Genomic DNA, 25,629 nt, shown 5'->3' with positions numbered 1-25,629 from the left:
TATCACAAGGATTCTTAATCAAATGGGTTCTAATGATAACCAAAGAATAAAAAACTTATAATTAAAACCACAACTTTACTGTTCTGTTTGAACCTCAGAACAGTACTCACTGCTTCAGCAGCATATGTGCAATTATGCACTCTCCATTTCCTACAGGGAAGAAAGTTCTCAGGAGAGCTCAAGGTTTACATTCAAGTTATGCTACATCCTACCTCTTCCTCAGTGGGTTTTTCCTCCCAAAACACCTTCTATAATTATCATGTATACTTATTTCCTTAAATAAAATTTTAAAGAAATGAAAAAGGATATGTAAGCTATTCATTTGAGAACAAAGGTATTTCAAAATCCAAAGACTAAATGAAAGAAACTATATGCAACTTAAAAAAATTTAATGATGAATAAGAATTGAATTAGAGGTAATAAAATTATACTAAAGAAAGAGGCTCTGAGTACTATGGTCATTTACCACAAGCTCATAATTTCTGGGGTAAAATTTTCTAAAGCATAAATTTTTTAAATTGTAAGGACACTATGGTATACTTTTATTCTGTATCAACAGATACTTGTATTGTGATCTGAAAACTTCAACTTTTGAAAATTCACTGCTAACATACTTGTGGTATATTCTTTGGTGGATGTACTCACACCTAACTTGTTGCTGGTTTGCATGCCCCCCCCCCAAAAAAAAGAATTCAAACAATCAGAATTTTATAAAGTAACAAGAAAAAAATACATTACACATTTAAGTGAGTACATGTTAATGGTTTTCAGAGTATTACCCTATATTTGATGTTCAAGTTCATGCACATGTATTCTAAATTCCTTAAACTAGGCAGCAAGATACAAGTCACCATTCTCCTCTAATTTTTGAAATAATTTTAAACTGCGCAATCCAGATTCTCGGTCTCCATTTTTCCATAAAATAATGAGATGATCAGCAGAGCATGTCACTAGTCCATGATCTTCAAAGTATAGAAACATCTGTAAAGAAATTTTAAACTACTGAGTACAGGAACTTCAAGGAGAAGAGACATGGCCAAATTAAAGCAACACGTGTGTTTGTAAGATGTGTACCTTGGAGATATCTTTGGATCTGAATGTAAGACTCCATATCATTTTCCATAAGAAATTTTATTTTTTAAGTGTTGATAATAGTCACATACAAATATATAAGTGCTAAAAATATAAATACTAGACCAATGACCAATATCTATATTTTAATAATTAGAACTTTAATACTGCCCAACTACAGAACTATAACAGCTATTTTTATAATGTACATGAATTCCTAGAGTATCTTCTGTATTTTACCATATTCTTCTTCAAGTACTAGTTTTAAGATTTTGTCAGAAGTCCTGTGAGACCTACTTTACTTAATCACTTATAACTTGTCCCATTATTTATACACAAATGGCTACCAAAATAAAAGTCTGAATTCTCCCAAGATAAACAGTGGCTTCAGATCTGTAAATAAAACAAGATAATCGATCCATACATAAGCATTTATTGAGTGTCATTATATGCATATGGTCCCTACCCTCAAGAAGGTTCTAATTCAGTTGCTGAAACAATTAGGGCACCCATTAAAGACTGTGTGATCAGGTACTATATAATAAGTAGTTCAGATTAAAATTTGTCACGGAAATTCAGAAAAAGAGGACATAGATCAATAATAACTGAAAATGTCAGAGAAAGTTTCAAAAACATAAACATCTCCAAATAAAGGGAAGGTCATAGGAAAATGGAGTGTTGATGAGAAGGCAACATGAGTACTATGAAGTGGAGAGAGGACATGAATGAAGTCATGAAAAGGATGAGCTCCTCCAAGGAAAGAATGAAATAAAGGAGAGAAATAACATTAAAGAACACAGGAGAACAAGAATTTTCTTTGAAATAACTTATACATTTTGAAGATAGCAGGATAAGGCCTCAGCTGTTACTGTAGGAGTGCAGGGTGTTAATACTGGAACAAAATTCCTCAGGACATGGAAAAGACAGAACACAGAGGGGTTGGAGTACAGATGAAAATACAATAAAAGGAATAAGAAAATTCAGGAAATAGAAAATCTAGTCTCTCAGGTACTTAGTGAAGCCAGAGATACAATTTTTTAAAAAAAAGCTTTAAGTATCAATGCTTTCACTCAGGAAAATTCCTAAGAAATTGACATTTCTATATTTTGACAACTGCCACTTTGAAGGTTTCCTCCACCACTGAGCAATACGTGTAAAACCTTTAATGGGTCTCTACTATTTTTAAAAGAAAATCCAAACTCCTCAGCTTTACATTCAAGGGCATTCATAATCTAACCCAACTACTTTCCCAGGCTCCTTCTCCGATGTCAGCACGTGTTCACAGAAATCCAATGCTCTAGCCTAGCGAATCTGCTCCTTGCCACCAAATAGTTCCTAGTTTTGTCCTTTTCTCTACCACATTCCACCCTCAACACTCCCATATAGCCAAGCAAATGAAGTTAAACAACAAAACAATTGGACTACGTGTTAGAGGAAAGCAAAGATGAGTACCCAGTATCTCGGAGCATCAATCCTCCCTAACTTTTAAGCTTCAGCTCAAGTCCTCTATCTTCCACTAATCATTTTCTTCTCATTCTGACTCTCCACTGTCTGCTATGCATCTGGGCCCGCATAAGAAGCCTAGATTAACAGCTTACTAGGTCTGTATCCCTTCTCACTACTAAAGTATAAGATCCATAGGGCAAGTATTGTAGTTTTATATCTCTTTGTAAACTCCACTGTCTAGTATAGTGCCTGAAATATAGGAAATGCTTCATAACAAGTGTGGTACTTCTCCTAAGCATAAATGCACTTTCAAATGAGAATTTGTTCCTCCCTGGCTATGAAACAGGAAGAACAATTTAAGAAAGTCATTATTTAGGGCCTTGTTTATACTGCTATCACACTATTACCAGTTCCAATCGTCTATTTATCTTGATTATTCTTATTCCTTCATTACAGGCAATGGTGCCTATAAGAAATATTAATATATTTCGATTACAAGTTAGAATTGTATGCATTTTATAATTCTCAACTAATATTTTCATATATGCACAATGATAATCAAGACACTGGGTTTTACTAAAGCTGACGAATTATGATCCTTCAAAGGGAGGTAAACAGCACTCTATTCATGAATATGATAAAGGCCCCTGGAATTAGGTTCTGTAAGGCTAAATATCTCTCTCTCCACATTCCTCTATTTGCTACTGTTATATATTCAACATTATTCACATTGTCCTTACTGTCAGCTATCTTCATCTCATAAATAATGGTAATTAAGCCCATTATTTAGAGCAGTGATATTCAACTGGTGTGCTGGAAGTATTTTTAAAACATGCAATACATGACTATTTAATCAGGGGCACTGATACCTTTTCCCTTATATTGACAATAGCAAACAAAATAATTTCTATCTGGTGTAAATGAATCAAAATGATAGATCTATGTTTTGTCAGATTGGAAAAAAACGTAATAAATTGGAAATAGCTGATTTAGAAGCAACTCATTCCTTGGCTCCTCAAATCATCTCTCTGTAAAGAAAGATCCTAATTGCTCATACTACAACCTATCCTATTCCATGTTTCAATTCAATAAAAACCTACAGAGAAGAGAAAGTACAGGTCTTCATGATACCAACAGAATGAAGAGCAATAAAATGCAAAAGCAGGAATTCCCTAGACATTTATATGCCTATTAAAAACAATACCTCTACAGATGATGAGTGTCCAATCAAGTCTCCAATAAGCTCCAGTAAACATGAAGTGGCATTTTCTTGTTGCTTTTTAACAGGTTGGCTGGCTTGTTTGTTCACTCTTCCAAATCCCCACATGTTAAAAAAACCTAGAAAAAAACAATCATTTCAGGCATTTTCAAAATTACTGTGCTCTTTACTCATGATCTATCTAAATAAAACTCTAATATGCAAACAGACCGAACAGCAGAACGACCGGTCGCTATGACGCACACTGACCACCAGGGGGCAGATGATTAACGCAGGAGCTGCCCCTAGCACGCAGGCCCCAACCAGTGGTGGCGGCAGGGGGCGGGGCCGGCGAGTGGGTGGCGCCATACCAGCCAAGGCTGGTGCAAGTGGGGGGACTGGGGGGCAATCACCCCAAACTGCCCACAGATCAGCCCCGATCGCTGGCTAGGCCTAGGGACCCTATCTGTGCAAGAATTTCGTGCACCTGGCCTCTAAGAGTAATATAAGATCAGAAAAACAATATTTAGATGGGAAGACCTTCTGTGCTTTTTTTTCAAATCCTCACCCAACGACATTTTTCCATTGATTTTTTTTTTTTTAAGAGAAAATGGAAGAGATAGGGAGAGAGACAGAGAAACATCGATAGGAGAGACACATCAACTGGTTGCCTCCTGCATCAGGTTCGTCACTGATCTCTCTTTTTTGCCCCTACTCACTCACTGGTGAAGGTGTATTAATTTGAGAAAAAGACAGACACTGGGAATAAAAGAGAAATAAAAGACCTGGATGGCAGAGCTCCCCTCCCCCCCACCCCCCCACCCCCAGAAAAAAAGAGTCACAATACAGATCTACCAACAAGGGTTGACTAAAAATAATACCCTATGACAGTGATGGCGAACCTATGACACGCGTGTCAGAGGTGACACGAAACTCATTTTTTTGGTTAATTTTTCTTTGTTAAATGGCATTTAAATATATAAAATAAATATCAAAAATATAAGTCTTTGTTTTACTATGGTTGCAAATATCAAAAAATTTCTATATGTGACAGTTAAGTTAGGGTTTTTCAAAATGCTGACACACCGAGCTCAAAAGGTTAGCCATCACTGCCCTATGACTTCAGATAACCAGAAGAAACTCCAGAGGTACCATCATCTGATTTCTCATGCAAAGGTTGCTAATAAACCATGATTTTGTTTTATGAACCGAACACCTGAAAGTTAAGAGTTCATGAGATTATGATATAAACACAAATGTGTGTTTTCCAGTAAACAGAGTTCAATGTTAATGATATAATGCCTCAAGTCTGAAAGAACACTTTAGTTTAATATCTGACCATACAAATTGTTTGTGTATCAGACACAATTATAAACAATATAAATGAATAATTACTTCATCAGGCCATCTGACCAGATCACTAGAAAATAAGTTTCTCTTCAAAACAAGAAAATCCTAGTTGACTTGGATAGAAATAAAGAGGCAATTCTATATTAAAATAATATGAAGATGTGAATCCTAAATCCCAATTACCATATGCCTCACATAGACATACTGGATATTATTCTTGTGGTTATACATAACTGCCTTCTGTCTTTCACATGAGAAAAAAAGAAAGACTGCCTTTTTTGAGAAAAGATACACACCTGTTGGTACAGGTTCAGCTGCAATCTGCTGTTTCTCTCGTAACTCCCAAATGCGTACACTGCCATCTTCTGAGCATGAGATTAACTGCCTGTCAGAACAGAAAATCAGTGATAAAAAGAGCACCATGGAGGGCCAATACTAAATTTGCAGTAAAAAGAATAAGTGGGGCCCTCGATTGCTTTTATTCAGCTCTTGGCAGGAGCTGATAAAAACCACAATTTAACATGGCTTTCTCAATGCAAAGTAAAAGCACTCTTCAGGAAAGACACACATTATATTGTTACATTGGCTCAAAAGTTATAAGTATTTTGTCTTCATTTTTTAAAATGCATTCAGGAAAACGGTATGAATTACACTTTCATAATATCCTGAGCGACCGTCCCCTGTCCTCCCCTCATTATATCTCTGCTCAGGGTGCCGCTCACCCTAAAAATAACCTGCATAGAAAATAATACTATTCCCTTCATATAAGTTCCTCCCTAAAAATCCAGCAGCCATTTTCTAGAAGGAAAGTCTCAGTAACCTTCGATAACAGGAGATTTCCATTTCATTCTGGCTATAAACAAACAACAAAAAGATGTGTTTATGAAAAATATAAAAAGAAAAATTAGCACTTAGTAAATGCCCAAAAGTCTTTCACCTGTTAAAATAAATGCCATAGTTTAAAGTACTGCTGCTTATAATGAGATTCAATATAATTCATCTGAACCTTGCTTCTTGTAAATTTTGCAATACATTGCCACAAACTCTTTTATTAGAGATAGCCACATGGTATTATCCATTTCCAAAAGAATATAGCAGGTCAAGTCACAAAGCCAGGCAACTTTGCCACTTGAGAAATTACATTGGTAGCCCTAGGAACTGTGAATTTCTCTCATCTGTTGCAAAGCAGATGGGAACTTGTACCTGTTTGGAAGCTTGGCAATGTGCTGGACCCTGGAGTCATGGGCAGTTTTCTGGCAGGCAATCACACGCTTCATTTGAAGGTTATACACGTATAAACCCCTTCCAACTGCGACAAATACATTCTGGAGGGGAAATTCAGAAATGGGAATAAAACTCGTGCTTACCACTACCTAGTGTAATGGATTTCCAGCCCTGGTGTGACATCAGAAAATCATTGTTACTTTCCTCTATTCCTAGCCTTCAGCCCAAATTACTGTGCTGCCCTCTGAAGTTCAAAAATTTCAAATCACGAAGGAAAGCTCAGCATTTAGAAGGTAGAAGGACACAATTGCAAATACAGAGAAAGCTCTATATATTACACCCCTAAGCATCACTTATTTATTGAAATACTAGAGGCCCAGTGCATGAAATTTGTGCACTCGGGGGGTCCCTCAGCCCAGCCTGCACCCTTTCACAGTCTGGGAGCCCTCAAAGGATGTCCGACTGAGAGCTTAGGCCTGCTCCCCATGGGAGCTGTCAGTCATGGGAGCTGTCAGTCGGACATCCTTAGCACTGCTGCAGAGGCAGGAGAGGCTCTTGCCACTGCCGCTGCTCTCACCAGCCGTGAGACCAGCTTCTGGCTGAGCAGTGCTCCCCCTGTGGAAGCGCACTGACCACTAGGGGGCAGCTCCTACATTGAGTGTCTGCCCCCTGCTGGGTCATAGCAACCGGTTTTTCCACCGTTTGGTCAATTTGCATATTAGCCTTTTATTATATACTAGGGGCCCAGTGCACGAAATTCGTGCACAGGTGGGGGGGGGTTCCCTCAGCCCAGTCTGCACCCTCTTGCAATCTGGGACCCTTCAGGGGATGTCCAACTGCCAGTTTAGGCCCGATCCCTTCCTGATCACCCCTAACCACTCTGCCTGCCTGCCTGATCGCCCCTAACTGCTCACCTGCCTGCCTGATCACCCCTAACCAACTCTGCCTTGGCCCCTGTCACTGCAGCTTCATCTGGGAGGACATCTGGAATGACGTCCAGAAGGTCGTTCGGGTGTCTGGTCTAATTAGCATGTTACGCTTTTATTATTATAGATAACAGCTAGAAAAGGGGCTGGTAGATTAGCCCTGCTGGGCTGAGGAACCCCATTCCCCCACCCCTGTGCACGAATTTCGTGCACCGGGCCTCTAGTTAGAAATACCTCTTTATTAAAACAACTTTGATCTTTTGAAAGTATTTTCACAATATTTATCTTACTTCAGCCTCATAACATCTCATTAAGGATAGGAAAAGCAAGTATAATTGGCATCTTTCAGGTGAGCAAGTTAAAAATGAAAGATTAAAGTTACACATAAAATTAAGACAGGGAGTCAATATTTATACTCAAGGTCATGTTACTCCCGTCCTTTGCCCTTTCTTTCCTCATATCATACTGCATAGGTTCTCAAATCATTTTGCAAGTCACTAGACTTTTGGTAGCACATATACATATCTTAGAATCATTCATTCTTGCTCATTAGATACCCCAGTGAAGCAGACCTTTCAAAAATCCCTACAGATTGCCTCTGTGTGTGGCCTCAAACCCAACTCAGACCTCCAGTATCTGGACCAAAGCATGGCCCCATGGCTTACCAGAGTCTATGATCCCCCTGACCTTCAGAATTGGTACTCCACATTTAGCAATGCAAGCTGAGGATCAGTGCCAGGGCCATTAAGGAACAGTTAGCCAACTTGCTAAAATCTAGAACCCTATTGGTAGCATTCAACGCAAAGAAACTAGTTTTACAGACCAGGAAATCTGTACAGAGTTTAAGTAATTTATCCAAGGTCACACAAAAAAATTATATACACACCTAGAGAATTAATGAGCTTTAAGGCTGCAGTGAGTCAGTCATTAGACTCTATCATTTACCTGTTATCAATAATTAATTGGCCCTAGTAGAAAGAAAGAACCCCTATAAGAGAAGGAAAGTCAGAGAAAACTGAGTAATGTTTTATCAAGCATTTATCGTTGTTAATAAGCATCTATCAAAATGGTTAAGATGAAAAAGAATGCAAAATTAAAAACTTTTTAAATACCAATTTTTTTCAAAAAGTAGAAAAAGATTTAAAAAGAGAAAATTAAGAATAAGTTTTAGGACTCCGACTCCTAGAAATCTAGTTATACATCTTTTCTGAAACCCTATTGTTTTTAGCATATATATTTAATTTTTTTCAACATAAAATTGGGACATAAAGAAATTTAATCTTTGGTTATACTAGTGTTCTGTATTCTAGTCTTATCCTATTGTTTTGTTTTTAAAGTGAGAGAGGTGCAAAGAAAACAAAAAAATATGCAATACTCTCCTCATCCAGGACATTATTTATGAAATGTGTAAATAAAAATAACATGCATATAATTAGAAAATTTAAACAGTGTAGAAAGGCACAAAATATAGTGAAATAAAAGCTTCCTCTCTTCAAAGGTTACAACCCTTAAACATTTTTGTTGCTGTTAATCCTCACTCAAGGATATTTTTCCATTGATTTTTTAGAGTGGAAGAAGCTGGGGGACACGGTGCGGGGGGGGGGGGGGGGCATGTGTGGTAGTGGTAGAGAAACATCAATGTGAGAAACTGATTGCCTCCCACAAGTGCCCTGATGAGGGGTGGCGGTGGGGAGGTCGAGATCAAAACAGTGAGCCTCCAGCGCACGGGCCCACACTTTAACCATTGAGCCATGCCTGCGAGGGCTTAAACATTTCTTATGATTACATTTATTTCTAAATGTAATCATAAGGAATGTAAACTCCCCTTTAAATACATTTTCTTAGCCAGGATTCATTAATCCAGTGCTATTCATCTCTTACTGCAAAAAAGATGTAAAGTACTTCAAGAGCATCACCTCCAATGCCTAAAGGATTGAAATCAGTAATTCTCAGACAATCATCCTGCCCCAGGATGCTAGGAGACTAAAAGAAAAAAACTCTTCAATATTTTTATTTCCTTTACTTCTCTAAGAAATGCACCAGAATCTTAAAAAGGATTCTTTTCCCAAAGTATTTCTTAAAACAATTTAAATCATTATTCTCAAATTCTATGGAATTATTTAATCCAACTCAAAATTTCAAGAGAGCTTTTAAATCTGTGGCCATTTAATCACTTCCTTGCCTTAAGGATAGAAGCTAAGATTAAAATGCTTTTTTTAAAAAAATGCAAGTGGTATAATCTTCAAAAAATATCAGAACATTTTAAAGCACAACTTTAACATGGGTAATAATACGTTAAATTTTAAAAATTAGAAACAGGGTTTATTTAAAAGGGCAACTTTATAGATATTTTCTTGATTTTTTTCTTACCTCTTCATCCCATGTTAAATGATGAATAGAAATGTCATTTGGTTTTTGACACAGTTTTATTTCTTGCTGAGTGTCCAGCTGTGGAAATGGGTCCCAGAAGTTGTGTTCACAGGCCTGCATAGTCCAGTCCAGGGTATCCCAGATGATCAGCTCTCCAACATGGGAGCCAGTCACAAAACTCAGATCTAGGCAGAGTTCATATAGAGCTCATTATTCATCATTTTACCAACAGATTAAAATGAATGGACTGCCTAGTAATAATGCTCTACAAAACCACAATAATAAGAACAGTGAGGTACCTAGATGAGCCAAACAGGACAATTAATATAACAGAACAGAAAGAACAGAAACAGACTCAAGTTATCTATTTAGTATATGATAATGATTGCGTTTCAATTAGTGAAAAAGAAATACCTCATGCTAGAACATTTGGTTAAGTATTTTGGGAATAAAAACAAAAGAACCTTACTTTGGATCATATAGATTTAGAAAACCTACATTTCTCCTGTGTGTTTCCTTTAACTTCAACTGCTGCCACACTCACAACACTTCTGACATCAGATGTGTGGGTTTTTCCCACACCAAGTAATTCTGTGACAACAGCGAGGTGACCTACAGTTTAACTTAATTCTGACACTATCTATCTGGAGACAGCATCAGATGTCACAGGTTAAGGGCTCAGTCCCCACACACACACTTCAGATGACAATAATAACAAGTTCAAGTTGTTACCTGTGCTTCTGGTCAATCAGCTATAAATCAAAGGTTCTCACATCCCCTACTCAAGTTCAATTAATTTGCTGGAGCAGCTCACAGAACTCAGGAAAACAGCTTACTTAATTACTACCAATCCTATATAATAAAAGGCTAATATGCAAATTGTCCCCTCGGGAGTTTGACCGGCTGGGAGCTTGACCACTTGCTATGACATGTGCTGACCACCAGGGGACAGCGCAGAATGAAGGAAGATCCCGGCCGGCCCCAATTGCCAGCCAGGCCTAGGGACCCTCCCCGGGCACGAATTTTGTGCACCGGGCCTCTAGTGTTTTATAAAAGAACTAGAGGCCCAGTGCACGAATTTGTGCACCAGTGGGGTCCCTCGGCCTGGCCTGCAGGACCAGGCGGAAACCAGCTCTCCAACATCCCCCAAGGGGTCCCGGATTGCGAGAAGACACAGGCCAGGGAGGGATGCAGGAGGTTGTCCAGCCGGGGAGGGACTGCCGGAGGGCTCCAGGGTGTGTCCGGCCCTTCTCGCTCAGTCCCGACCGGTCGTTCCACCGTTCGGTCAATTTGCATCTTACCCTTTTATTATATAGGATATGATAAAAGATACAGATGAACATGCAGATGGAGATGCACAGGCAAGGTATGTGGGAAGGGCTATGGAGCTTCCATGCCCTCTCCAAGCATACCATTCTCCCAGCACCTCCACAGGTACAGCAACCTGGAAGCTCTCTGAATTCCATACCGTTGGGATTTCTATGGAAGCTTCATCATTTAGGCAAGACCAATTATTAACTCCATTTCCAGCCCCTCTCCCCTCTCTGGAGAATGGGGGATAGAGCTGAAGATTCCAAGCTTCTAATCATGGGTTGGTCTTTCTGGTAACCAGATCCCAGATCCAATCAAGAAAGAGTGGCCTCATCAGAACAAAAGACACTGAAATCACCCAGGAAATTCCAAGAGATTTAGTACCCTATGTCAGGAAATATTAGAACAAAAGATGCTCATTGCACTCTTATCACTTAGGAAATTGTAAGTTTTTAGAAGCTCTGTGCCAAGAACTTGGGACAGAGCCATATATACAGATATATTTCTTCTATTATTTAATACCAAAATAAGTTTCAAAGAGATTAAAAAATTAAAGATACTTAAAGGATTGAAGAAAACTATGATCAATACTTTTTATGAATATGGAGTAAAAGGCTCTAAAGGAGGCAGGGTGGGGACTGGGGAAAGGCATCTGCGTTAATACCTGCCTAGAAAAAAAACACATTTAAATGACAAAAAGATGGGGAAATTTTGCAACTTAGATGTCAAAATAGGTGGGGTTTTTATTTTTTGTTTTTAAATCCTTACCCAAGGATAAGGGGTTTTTACTATTTTTTTTTTTTTGAGAGGAAGGGGCGGGGGGGAGAGAGAGAGAGAAAGAGAGAGAGAGAAATATCATGTGATAAACATTGATCGGTTGCCTTCCACATCTGTGCCGACCAGGGATCGAACCTGAAACCTTTTGGTGTATGGGATGACACTCCAACCAAATGAGGTAAAATAGGTTTATTATATTTGATATATAAGGAGTTCTTGGAAATCACTAAGATCAAGAAAAATACTTTAGCAGAAAAAATGGGCAAAGGCTCTGAACAGGCAAAACAAGAAATATAAATGGTCAATAAACATGTGAAAAGATGTTCCCTTAATAATAAAAAATATCCAAAAGCAATGAGATACTACTTACTGACTTGCAAATGGGAAAGATTATAAAACAGGAAAATACCCAAATGCTAATAAAAGCAAAGGGAATGAGCACACTCCCACACTACACACTACTAATATTCTAGTATAAAGTGATATAATCCCTTCAAATTCGGAAATACACATCAAAACCTTTAAAAAAATGTAAACCCATTGATAAAAACAAGTCCACTTACAGAAATTTATCCAGAGGAAAGTATACATAAAAGACATATATAAAAGGTTGTTATACATAGTATTAAAAGTCTGAAGATAACCTAAACATACAATTGGTGACTGAATAAATAAGGTATCCATAAAATGAAATGGTAATGCTGTTATTGAAAATTAAGTTATAAAGTATATTTATATTGATATGCAAATATACTCATGACAAACTGTTACAGAACAGAAAACCATATGCATACACATATACACACATACATACGCCCAGAAAAACACCTAGAAGTATATGGACTAATGCGTAACACTGTATGGTGGGGGAATTTTTATTTTTATTTTTACATTTTTTATGTTTCTCACTATTTTCTCATTTTTCTACTATGACTATGTATTACTTGTACAATTATAAGGTTTTAAGTCCTTTAACGAAAATGAAATTAGTGGACCAACTAAGATACTTTATAAATTATATATTTAATAGAAAATGTTCAACTGCTGAGACTAAAAATGATCATGTAATTTTTTTTAATTTTTATACATTTAGGGTAAGGTAGAATAGAACAATGCAATGTGAGTTTAGAAAGCCAAGTTCTAATTTTGCTTCTGCCTATTACTAGCCATGTGGTCTTTAAAAATCATTTAACCTTTCTCTAGCTTGGATTTCTCATGCATTAAATGAGGATGATTGTAAAAATCATTTTAAATAATAAACGTTTAGCCATTTGAAGAAGACATCAAATGTTATTTCTGAATGCCGGTATTATTTTGAGCCCCTGGTATTATTCCCTATTAATGGTATTAAAACATCCAGTTACTTGTAATTTAGGAATACAGAGATGAGTTAATTATTATTTAATAATTCCATTTATCAAATAAACCAGGACAGAACTCTAACTAGATGAATAATCTCTTAGAAATAAAGAATTACCAGCAATCATACATGTAAACATTACTCTATCTTCATGCCAAGTCCACTTTCTATAGTCTATTAACAGACTCTATAAAATTTGCTCTAAGTTCATTTCTCATCCGTGGAGAGAAATAGGCTTCTAATTTTAATAGTGAGAAAGTTAAGGGAGTACTAATCTTTCCATGACCTTCTTTTACATCCCTTTTCCTCTTCTTTCCAACTTCAGTCAAACTACAAAAGAACTAGAGAAAATAAGGAGTGAAGATCCTTGACTTTAACTCTGCATGTGTCCTAACACAGTTAACACTAGATTGCCCAAGGAAGTCATTTTGACTGCTTTTTAATTTCAATTAGAAAAACAATTATGTATATAAGGACACAATGTCTTAGAATTTTGTGACTTTTTGTACAACACATAAATGCGTTTATTAATAATTGTAGTTACCTCCCCCTCCTTCATTTCCGGTATATATATATATGTGTTATACCTATATTGCCCAAAAGCAGTCATTTTGACTGCTTGGGAAATTTTAAATAATCAAATGACTCTTATTATTGAATTGAGTAATAACAGTTCCGCTCTGTATTGAAATAACAGTTTTCATTTTTTTTCGATTACCGTCACATGATAACATACAAGTACATGATAAATTGTCGATACTTGATAAGTTGCAGTTGCTCAATAGGCTAAACTAGTACTTGTTATTCGAATCTTTATGCAGTGATACTTGTTCTAATAAGTTGTTTATTTTATTTCTTTTGCGCCCTAAATTCATGAAAGAAATGTCGAATAGAAGTGAGTTATTGGAAAAGCTAAGGAACATAAGTGAAGAGTGCTCCGATATTATTCTTTCACGATGCAGTCATTTTGACTGCTTTTGGGCAATATAGGTATATACTAAATTTCAGTCTTTCTAGTGTTAATGTAACCTACTGAAACCACAAAGTTGCCTGCTCTGACTTAATCCTCCAAGTGTTTGTGATTCACCTATGCAATAGATAAAAGTATTCGTGTCCACTTGAAAATTTTCACTAAAAACAAAATTACTGGCACTCCCCTAATTTAATGCAGTTTATCGCTGTGTAAATTATTTATATTCCCAAACAGGTCATTCAAAATGTTTCACACAAAACAACCTCAATGATGTATTATATGTAGATGGACTTTCAAGAGTCGCTTAGTATGAAAATACCACCTGGCATCTGTCTACCCATCCCTCCCAAGTACTAGTACTTTGTGAAGTACAAGAAAACTTTTTCCAACTTCTCAAGGTGAGGAAAATGGAACACTGAAGCAAAAAAAAAATTAATGAAAACTACAGAAAAGCCCTAGTACTTTTTACTTTATAAACTCCATGACTGTAAATTTACGCTACAGATAATAAGGATATATAGGAATCATATATGGTTGAGTAGTCTGGTAAGATGTGAACATGACATTGTGACAGTCTGATCTTGTACGGTGTTGTCAGCACACACAGACACATGCGCGCGCACACACACACACACACACACACACACACACACGGGAATAAAATAAATGAAGTACCCAGAGCCTTTTGCCAAAAGATAGAAGCAAGGTTTATCTTGTATGTCTACCTTAGAAAACTTTCTGCCAGGCATTCAGATATCTTTGGCAACTTGGTATTCATTATTCACATTTGTCTACCATTCTAAGGTTGCCCTGGGGCCCCCACTAAAAATGCACTTCCCCTGTGAGTTACAAACCCAGTAACTGGCCACACCTTTCATTGGAATTGGTGGGACAAAGAAGCAGGGCTGAGCGTGGAGCTGAGAACTGTACAACATAATCATTTCAAAACTGCCAAAATCTGCAGCAAGGCAGACATGCCTACGTACAAGATCAGACTGTCACAATGTCATGTTCACATCTTACCAGACTACTCAACCATATATGATTCCTATATATCCTTATTATCTGTAGCGTAAATTTACAGTCATGGAGTTTATAAAGTAAAAAGTACTAGGGCTTTTCTGTAGTTTTCATTAATTTTTTTTGCTTCAGTGTTCCATTTTCCTCACCTTGAGAAGTTGGAAAAAGTTTTCTTGGTTAAACTGTTATTAACTTCTCTACATATCATCACACAGCAAAAGAAGTGCCATGAAGTTAAGGCTACCTCAGTAACATTCCATCAACATTATTAAGGAACCATGCTGGGTCAATGGTACCAATGCTTCGCCACTAAAACAAGACAACTAGGCATGACCAGTTCAATGGGTCAGAACACAGCTGTGCTTTCTCCAGTAGCTCTGAGGCCTTGGAGCTTATGGCTCAGTGCCAGAGGGCCTTTAAAATAAGAATTTGCCTTTTGTGCTGCCATCCATGGCTAGAGGAAAAAGAGCCCCCAGAGAGAAATAAAGGAGTGCTCCCAACATTGTTACTTCTATCACCATAGACAAATCTAGTCCTTAGAAAGACTTGCAGCTGGGCTGTACAAGAAGATGGCTGTTGGAGAAGAGGACTGTGGAAGTGGAAGGAACATTCTCATTGATGTACTGAGAAATGTTACTAAATGGCATACAAATGGAGACTACAGTTAGTGCTGTCTGTGCCGCTCTTTTCCTTTGCCACATGTTTATGCAAAGTATTGCTCAAAAGAGCCAACCCAGGTCTCAGGTCAGGGGGTGCAGTCCAATCCTTCCACTATCATATTATGGCATCTTACAGAAGCTTCTTACAGTCTCCTCCAGACTATAGAAGTAAAGCCACCCAGAAGGTCTCTCATCTGACCTCAACACAGATCACCCAGAATAACTGATGATATGCCACTTTATTTGAAAGTGAACTAGGTAAATGCCAGGATTTGTTTATTGGGATCCTATCCTGCCGTCTGATGTCAGACTGGGCTTACAGAACATACTCATTATAATCATTATGAAGTTTCCCTGGTTGGTTGAGTTGTCTCATGCACCAAAAGGTCATGCCCAGGTTGCGAGTTCAGTCCCCTGTCTGGTTATGCACGGGAGGCAACTGATCAATGTTTCTCTCTCACATTAATGTTTCTCTCTCTCTTTCTCTCTCTTTCCCTCTCTCTCTCTCTCCCTCCCACATCCCTCCCTCCTCTTTTTATCTCCCTCTCCCATCCTCTCTCTAAAAAAAAAATCAATACAAAATATTTTTACAAATTATTATGAAGCTAAATAGGAGTCTAGCAAGTCAAAATTCACAATCATGAGGAAGGACAGATATGACCCATTTTCTGCAGACCTTTACCTTATTTTGGTGTTATTTTCTGATAGTCTTCAATCATGAAAACAATTGCCTTAAATCCTGCTCATTCAACTGTAAGTATGTAACTTGCTACACAAATCATACTGTGTGGTCTACAAAACTGGGACTAGCCAGAACCATTTGCCAAAAATTCCAAAATGCTACTAAGCATTAGTATTTACAGCCTATGACAATCATCCCACAGAGCCCATGATAATGATGCTCTCCTCCATCTCTTCTCTCTCCTCACTTTATTCTCCTTGTGCCTAAATCTAACCCTACCAATCTAGGAAACTTCATTAGTTCCACTGCCTTGAATTTCACATATAAAAGACTGCCAATCCCTACTAATCAAAATTATTTCAATGAAGATAATTAGAGAAATCCTAGAACAAAACAAGACTGAAGCTCATAACAGATTATGTTAACAAGTATAAAATTTTACATAATATAAGCATATACACATTGAGCTTACCATTGATATTAGCCAATGAGAGAATATTATCCTGATGATCAAGGAGGCGCTTAACTTCAAGAATATCCCATTCTAGTGATCCTTCTATGGGTGCTACCAACCTGAAAATTACTACATGAAAAGAGAGATATAATTTTATTATAATAGTCAAAGATAAAATTATATTTCTGCTCAAAACACCAGTATTTCATTAAGTTAGAAATGTCTAATACTGAAAATATTGAAAACCTATCTCCAAAGGGAGCCTTATTCATACTACTTTAAAATATTTCTTTCAAATGCTTGAGATGTTTGAAATGATCTACTAAAATCCCAAGTGAGTGTGTGCTTAGAATTCTGTTCCTTTATCAAAATTCTTCTAATTCCACTACCCCAATCCTTTCCAGGGCTCCACTGCAGTCAGGCTATCCTGCCTCACTCTCTACCTAGCTATTGACTGGCCCACATCAGTGAATCATCTCCACCATCAGCTTTCTGTACTCATGTTCCCAGGCCAGTAAGCATTGCTACAAAACAAGCTACAAATTTATGTTTAACTTAAACTCAGAGAAGACTTCAGCAGTTGCTTTTATATTTTTAAAGTTTTCTTGATACCTAGGCATACACCATCCTATATAATAAATAATAGACAAACATGGTAATTGACCATACCTTTGCTACGCCTCCCATTGGCCAATCAGCGTGATATGCAAATTAACCACCAACAAAGATGGCGGCTAATTTGCATACTGCAGGCAGGGCAGGACAGCGCCATCCGGGCCTGCTATCTGTGACCCAGGGTGGCAGGCATCCCGTGTGCAACCCAACCTGGGGCGGCCGGGTGGTGCAGCAGCGATTGGCCAGCCCGCCTGGCCGCCATCCGGGCATCCCGTGTGCCGCCCGAACCGGGCGTCCCGTGTGCGACCTGACCCAGGGAAGCTGGGCAGGGCAGCAGCGATCTGCCAGCCTGCCCGGCAGCCGTCTGGGTGTCCCATGTGCGGCCCGACCCAGGGCAGCGGGGCGGGACAGCGTGGCTCCTCTGTCACCCCAGCTTCCTCATCACAGCTCCCTTGGGGGCCTAAGCCTTTAGTCGGACATCCCCCGAGGGCTCCCTGGCTGCCAGAAGGATGTCTGACTGCAAGCTTAGGCCTGATCCCTGGGGAGTGGGCCTAATTCGACAGGTGGACATCCCCCAAGGGGTCCCGGACTGCAAATGGGCGCAGGCCGGGCTGAGGGACCCGCCCCCACCCACCCCCAGTGCACAAATTTTTGTGCACCAGGCCTCTAGTCCTATATAATAAAAGCATAATATGTAAATCGACCAAACAGCAGAACAACCAGTTGCTGCGATGCACACTGACCACCAGGGAGCAGATGCTCAACACAGGAGCTGCCCTCTGGTGGTCAGTGTGCTCCCACAGCAGGAGCACTGCTCAGCTGACAGGCGCCAGATGCCAGGCTGACAGCTGGTGAGTGCAGCTGCAGCAGTGCAAGCCTCTCCTGCAGACATTCCCCCTGCGCACCCAAGCAGCAGCTGCAGGTGCAGTGGCGCCGGGATGAGTGAGAGCAGTGCGGCGCCCAACGTGGGCTTGGGCTTCTCCCCAGCTGCCTGCCACTTCACACACTACTTGCTGCGCGGGATTGACGCAGACAGTGAGCTGGAGCCCGATGAGTTGGCGGGTAAGGCTGGGCTGTGGTAGCACAGAGGTCCACTGATCCCTGCAGACCAGGCTGAGGAACCCTACCAGTGCACAAATCCATGCACTGGGCTTCTAGTTAAATTATAAACTCTGAGGATAATATGCCTATAATTTTTGTGTGGCATACAATTCTTTTGACTACAGATTTTCAATGGGTTACTTTACTTGTTATCTGACTTTAACAAATAGTTTTATTTAAACTAATGTGAATCCTAGCTTTAATCAACACAGCAAACCCCAAATCAAATAAACTAGAGTGATTCAATCAACAAGCATTTACTAAACATCTACTATGTTCCAGGAAATGAGATCTCTAATGTGAATAAGGCCTAGTCACTGCCCTGAACCACTCATAGTCTACAGTGGCAGGGAGACCTATAAACAAGCTTATAATAGATGTATTAAATGCTACAATACACCACTCTACCCAATGTTGTGGATGCTCACAGATTAAGATGACTCATATCTTAGAAGTGGGAATGTCTCAGAGATCATATCCTTTCCAAGTGGTGGCTAACTATTAATCTCTCTTCTTTCTCACATTCCTCCCTGGAAAACAGTCAGTGCCACATTTCATTCTGTCTCTAGACAATTTTTACCAGCTACAAATCTCTAGCAAGGTTATTTAATCCTGGCAGCCATTTACCTTCTAACTGTGGCTGTTGAAATAAAAAGGTATTTCAGTCAACACGAAGGGAATTCTTCCTCATACCTATCAGAGTTACATGAACATTCTATTTCAGTTGAAATCCTACCAAATGATCTTGAGATTGGGATTGTGGAATAAAAAGCAATATATTGTCTACTCAAACTAACATAGAATAACCTGAAATACTGACAAAAAGAAGAAAACTATAAAGTAGGGCTCTACAAAGAACTACAAAGTACTAAGATAACATGAAACTGTTTAGTGAGCATAAATATGGCCTCTATAGACAAGTAATAAATTCAAGAAAATAAAACAAATCAGAGAACAAAAGAGAAGCAATAATAAATTCTAAAAAATTAGTTAGGAAAAATATCCTAGACTTCTGAGCCAGGATGAGGTCTCAGCGCTGATAGCCAGTAAACCTTCAAAAGTCACTGAAGCTGGTGCACACAGAACTTATACTTCCTGTTGAAAGGAACCTTCACACAGAAAGAGAGAAATTGGAATAGAACACTGAAAACCAAGTATATAGGTACAAGCTTGGTCTTGGAAATAGAAAAGATACCCCATTTACAGGAATGAAATTTATTTTTCCATAAGAAAAAATAGCACTATATATTTATTTTATGACAAAATTAAATAAAATGCAGAACCTCATTTTAAAGAATATTATGTATTTTTATAAATTACTTTCTGAATAAAATCAACTTTCACTTCTTTTTTTAGATGATACTCTAACTTTTAGTAGTGTTTTAATGAATTCACTAATTCATTCATCCATTCAATAAAAATTTCTTATCTGTTAACAGAAAGATGAATAAGAAAGTTCCAGTCTCCAAGTAGCTCATATTCTGAAAAGGAGGGCAAGGAGAGAACAAAAAGTAAACAGAAGTCTTTTTTTAAAGTAGTAAATGAAATGATAGATGTGAGATTATGACAACACAGTGGAAACACTTCTGGGAGGGGAGGTGGCATTAAGTAAGCAAGCCTTCTTCCTCAAAAGATACTGGAGCTGAGCTCTTAAAGAGTAAGTAGGAATTAGCCGGATCAAAGAGGACAATGAGCAGGAGGATAAACCTGATACAGAGTGACAGCAGAAATAAAGGCATAAAGGTGAGAAACACCTTAGGTGGGGGAATCCCAGGCAATTCAGTATTGACAAGCCAGCAATATAGGAGGAGAAAGGTACTGGAGGGCCTGATTTGATATGTTGAAAACTTTGCACTTTATCCTGCAGGGTAGTGATGAAATTACACTGGTCCTCTAGGGCAGCAGTCGCCAACTAGTGGTCTGTGAGGTCCGAAAGGTTGGCAACTGCTGCTCTGGGGCAAAAATTTTATTCATCTGGGGCAAAAATAAGAAAAAATAAGGGCCACATGAAAGTAAATATATTCAATTTAAAGTCCTATTACTTCTTTCTGAGATCATGTTCTTCATACTTTGTTGTTAAAAAGTAATTTTTACAAAATGAAAGTGGTAAATGATAGCTTTTTTTTGTTGTTTATTAGTTTTATCTGGCAACTCTATGTTGAGCTCCAAAAATCTAAACTTTTGTACTAGTCAGAAATTTGAGCCTAGAAATGACTGCTTTAGGCAATAGGGAGCCACCAAAGCCTTTAAGCAGGAGAGTGGTCTGCATTTTAGATAGATCCTTCTAGCATCTACTGAAGAATGTATGTATGAGAAGCGCTAAACCAGAGGAACAGAAGGCATTGACAAGCACTAAAGTAGAGGAAGAAAGGTAAGTAGGAGACTTAATGCAATATTCGTAGTTAAGAAAGGTAATGAGAGCCTGAGGAGAACACCACAAGTGAGATGGGAACCTGTTAGAAATACAGAGCTCAGGCCCCAGTCTAGACTTACTGAATTACTCTGGGAGGTAACGCCCAGTAATTTGTGTTTGTAATAAGCCCTTCAGGTCATTCTAATGCACACTCAAGTTTGAGAACTACTGAGTTCACGTCTCATGGGGTTTTGCAAACATGCCAACTAATAGTCACAGCAAATTTCAGGGCTGGTCTCTGGAAGAAGTAGCACAAGCAATACCGAATGGCAAGAAAGAAGCAGCTTTTAAGAAGCATGTTTACTCTATCAATTCTGGCACCCAAATTCCATTCACAAAGCAGTGAGCACAAAAGGCTTTCTTCACTGGAGGCTCCCTGACAGTAAATGAGTTAACTAATAGTCAAAAGCTAAGAAAGTGGCCTTCAGATGTTCATAATTAATACATTTACAAAAGGCGTCTGCTACCTACCCCTTCCTCTGCTATTCCACTACTCTAAGGGAAATGGCATAAACTGCCCCAAAGATAATGGGCCCCATTCTGGCTTCCTGAGGCAAAAACTCCATAGTTCCTACCTTAGTAAATTCCCCAAATAATCCTCCTTTGACTCAAGTTTTTAGTTGCCAAAATGTTGACAGTTGTTTTATGTGGTTTTTTTTTTTATTTTTATTTTTTTTTGTCAAATAAGTGTATGTGTACAGATCAGCAACAGAGAGGACTATGGGTCTTCTCTGGCATAAGAGGAGTGAGGTTAGCTGCCCCACTTGGCTATGTTAGAACAAGGGTAGGACAAAAACTGACTTAATATCATGAAAATGTCTAGGTCTCCATATCACTTCAACAATCCCAGGAGACCAAGACTGGGGCAGGGGCAGATGTTCCTTAAATGAAATATTAACTAGTCTTTCTAAAATGTGTATACAAGTTCTAGTTTAAAATTTTTTGAAAATAGAAGAAAAAAAGAGTCATACTCACTCAATTCTTTGCCAACTGCTGCCACAACACAGTTCTTAGGTATTTCAATCAAAGCACTGATCCCTTCAAAAATATAAAACAAAAGTAAAATTATTTTCTTTATGGTTACATAAAAAACAAAAGCATTCTCAGTTTTATGTCAGTCATTTACAATAAAGGGAGTGGTCACAAAAAAGCACACACAATTTTCTATATCACACTTGCTTGCTTATACACAGAAAATGATTTTGTGAAAAACTGGTGAGGCCTTTGGAAGACTATTGATCTAGTAAGGGTAGGATATACTCTTTGAACATTATGATAAACTTATTTACCAGGGATCCCTTAAGATAATCACCCTCACCATTTACAATACACCTAGCTCAAAGGAGATATAAAATTGGCATTTTCCTTACTTTAAATTTAAGAACCCTGAGTGGGGCCCTAACCGGTTTGGCTCAGGGGATAGAGCATCAGCCTGCAGACTGAAGGGTCCCAGGTTCGATTCCGGTCAGGGGCATGTACCTTGGTTGCGGGCACATCCTCGATGGGGGGGGGGGGGGGGTGCAGGAGGCAGCTGATTGATGTTTCTCGCTCATTGATGTTTCTAACTCTCTATCCCTCTCCCTTCCTCTCTGTAAAAAAATCAATAAAATATATTTAAAAAAAAAAAGAATCCTGAGAATCCTGAGTGGGTTCCCTGGCAGTAAATGAGTTAGCCAGCAGTCAACAGCTAAGAAATGGGCTTTTATGCTTTTATTTATTTATTTATTTATTTTTAAATATATTTTATTGATTTTTTACAGAGAGGAAGGGAGTGGGATAGAGAGTTAGAAACATCGATGAGAGAGGAACATCGATCAGCTGCCTCCTGCACACCTCCTACTGGGGATGTGCCCACAACCTAGGTACATGCCCTTGACCGGAACCGAACCTGGGACCTTTCAGTCCGCAGGCCAACGCTCTATCCATTGGGCCAAACCAGCCAGGGCAGAAAGGGGCTTTTAAATAACATGTTTTTAATTAATTAATATTTACAAAATTAATTAGATTCAACAATTCAACATCTTTCACTTGTTTATATTTTTAAAAAATATATTTTTATTGATTTCAGAGAGGAAGGGAGAGGGAGAGAGATAGAAACATCAATGATGATAGAGAATCATTGATCAGCTGCATCTTGCACGCCCCGCACTGGGGATTGAGCCCACAACCAGGCATGTGCCCTGACCGGCAATCGAACCGTGACCTCCTGGTTCATAGGTTGACACTCAACCACTGAGCCACGCTGGCCAGGCTCACTTATTTATTTAAATATAGAGATCTCAGTAACTTTTTATAGTGTAACTATAACTTCTATAACATATGCTAATTTCTATAACATATGTAATAATTATTACTTTTGTTAGTAAGACTTAAAGAATTGAAGTATTAAATTCAGAATCACCACATGCACAGGTACAAAAACTATTAAAGTTAATTTTTCCAGTATGAAATATATATAACTTATATAAAAGTAATTTATAACATATATTCAAATTTGGAAAATATTATACTCCTTTACTTTACTCTCTCACCCATCAAAAGACTCGTGTAGTTTGGGGAGTAAGTCTCTCTAAAATCTTTTCTCCACATAGGTTTAACAGTATTTTATGCATTTCCCAAGTATAAGGAAGAAGAAGTGATTGTAGAGGAGGGCAAAAGGAAGGAATTAGCAGTACAATATAAAAAAGTAAAAGGGACAGGAGAGCACAGGGAGGGTTAGGAAGAAAAGAATTCTAGATGTGGAAAACTTTGCTAAAAATTTTTTATAAATAATTTTATAAAATAATAGAAACAGAAGTATGACCAGCTGTCATGGCTCAGTGGTTGAGCGTTGACCTATGTACCAGGAGGTAATGGTTCAATTCCCTGTCAGGGCACATGCCCAGGTTGCAGGCTTGATCCCCAGAGGCAGCTGATCAATGATTCTCTCATCATTGATGTTTCTCTCTCTCTCCCCCCTCCCTTCCTCTCTGAAATCAATTAAAAAAAAATTTTAATACAAGGTGAAGCAACAAGTGCTAATGTAGAAGCTGCAGCAAGTTATCCAGAAGATCTAGCTAAGAAGGTGGTTACTAAACAACAGATTTGCAATGCAGATGAAACAGCCTCTTTTGGAAGATGCATCTAGTACTTTCATGGCTAGAGAGGAACTGGCTGAGTCTCTTGTTAGGGACTAATGCAGCTGATGAGTTAGTTGAAGTTGAAGCCACAGCTCATTTGCCATTCTGAAAATTCTAGGGCCCTTAAGAATTATACTAAATCTACTCTGCTAGTGCTCCATAAATGGAACAACAAAGTCTGGATGACAGCATATCTATTTACCACATGGTTTACTGAATATTCTAAGCCCACTGTTGAGACCTAGAAAAAATATAAATGCTCATTGACAATGCACCTGGCAACCAAGAACTCTGATGGAAGATGTACAAGATTAATCTTGTTTTCATGGCTGCTAACACAACATCCATTCTGCAGCCCATGGATCAAGGAGTAATTTGGACTTTCAAATCTTATAAGTTAAGAAATACATTTTGTAAGACTAGAGCTGCCGTAGTTAGTAATTCCTCTTATGGATCTGAGCAAAATAATTGAAAATATTCTGGAAAGGATGCACCATTCTAGATGCCACTAACAATATTCATGATTCATGGGAAGAGGTCAAAATATCAACATTAACAGGAGTTCGGGAGAAGCTGATTCCAACCCTCATAGACGACTGAGTGGTTCAAGACTTCAGTGGAGGAAGTAACTACAGATGTGGCAGAAATTACAAGAGATCTAGAATTAGAAGTGGAGCCTGAAGATGTGAATGAATTGCTGAATCTCATGATAAGACTTAAACAGATGAGTTGTTTCTTACGGATCAGGAAAAAAAAAAAAGTGGTTTCTTGAGATGGAATCTACTCCTGGTGAAAATGTTGTGAAGACTGTTGAATAACCACAAAAAATTTAAAATATTACATAAACTTAGATGATAAAGTGTTGGCAGAACTTGAGAGGATTGACTCCAATTCTGAAAGAAATTCTACTGTAAATAAAATGCTATCAAACAGCATCGTGTGCTACAGAGAAATCATTCACAAAATGAGTCCATTGGTGAGGCAAATTTCACTGTCTTATTTTTAAAAATTGCCACAGCCACCCCAACCTAGATGATGGTTAGCATTTTTTACCAATAAAATATTTTTAATTAAGTTATATACATTTTTTAGACAGACTGCTATCGTACACTTAATAGACTACAGCAGGGGTCCTCAAAATTTTTAAACAGGGGGCCAGTTCACTGTCCCTCAGACCGTTGGAGGGCCGGACTATAGTTTAAAAAAAAACTATGAACAAATTCCTATGCACACTGCACATATCTTATTTTGAAGTAAAAAAACAAAACGGGAACAAATACAATATTTGTATTTGCATGTGGCCCGCGGGCTGTAGTTTGAGGACCCCTGGACTACAGTATAGTGTAACTGTAATATGTACTAGGAAACAAAAAAAATCATGACTCACTTTATTGAAATATTCGCTTTACTGGGGGTGGTTTGGAATCAAACCTGCACTATCTCCAAGGTATGTCTGTACTAATTATTCATGGAGTAAAATTCACATATGACCACAGGCTAATGAAAGAAATATGTACATGTAAATAGATATAATTCATGATAATAGTAAACATAAATATG

General features: G+C 38.3%; 1 protein-coding gene and 1 long non-coding RNA gene across 3 annotated transcripts in view; both read right to left on the bottom strand.

Annotated features, from left to right (window-relative positions):
* The window catches only part of LOC132233506 (uncharacterized), a 251,850-nt gene that overhangs the window by 1,984 nt on the left and 224,237 nt on the right, over positions 1-25,629 (bottom strand). The window lies entirely within an intron of this gene.
* Positions 752-25,629, bottom strand: part of WDR41 (WD repeat domain 41) — a 53,713-nt gene continuing 28,835 nt past the window's right edge. The window contains exons 7-13 of the mRNA XM_059694278.1: positions 21,926-21,988; positions 16,840-16,950; positions 9,586-9,770; positions 6,269-6,390; positions 5,362-5,450; positions 3,722-3,855; positions 752-981 (exon numbers count right to left, since the gene is read on the bottom strand). Of these exons, the coding sequence (XP_059550261.1) occupies positions 829-981; positions 3,722-3,855; positions 5,362-5,450; positions 6,269-6,390; positions 9,586-9,770; positions 16,840-16,950; positions 21,926-21,988 (857 nt within the window). The 3' untranslated portion in view covers positions 752-828. The remainder of the gene's footprint in view (positions 982-3,721; positions 3,856-5,361; positions 5,451-6,268; positions 6,391-9,585; positions 9,771-16,839; positions 16,951-21,925; positions 21,989-25,629) is intronic.

This window comes from Myotis daubentonii, chromosome 4, assembly GCF_963259705.1.
Source record: "Myotis daubentonii chromosome 4, mMyoDau2.1, whole genome shotgun sequence".
Taxonomy (NCBI): Eukaryota; Metazoa; Chordata; class Mammalia; order Chiroptera; family Vespertilionidae; genus Myotis; species Myotis daubentonii.
This window is presented reverse-complemented; position numbering and strand designations above follow the sequence as displayed.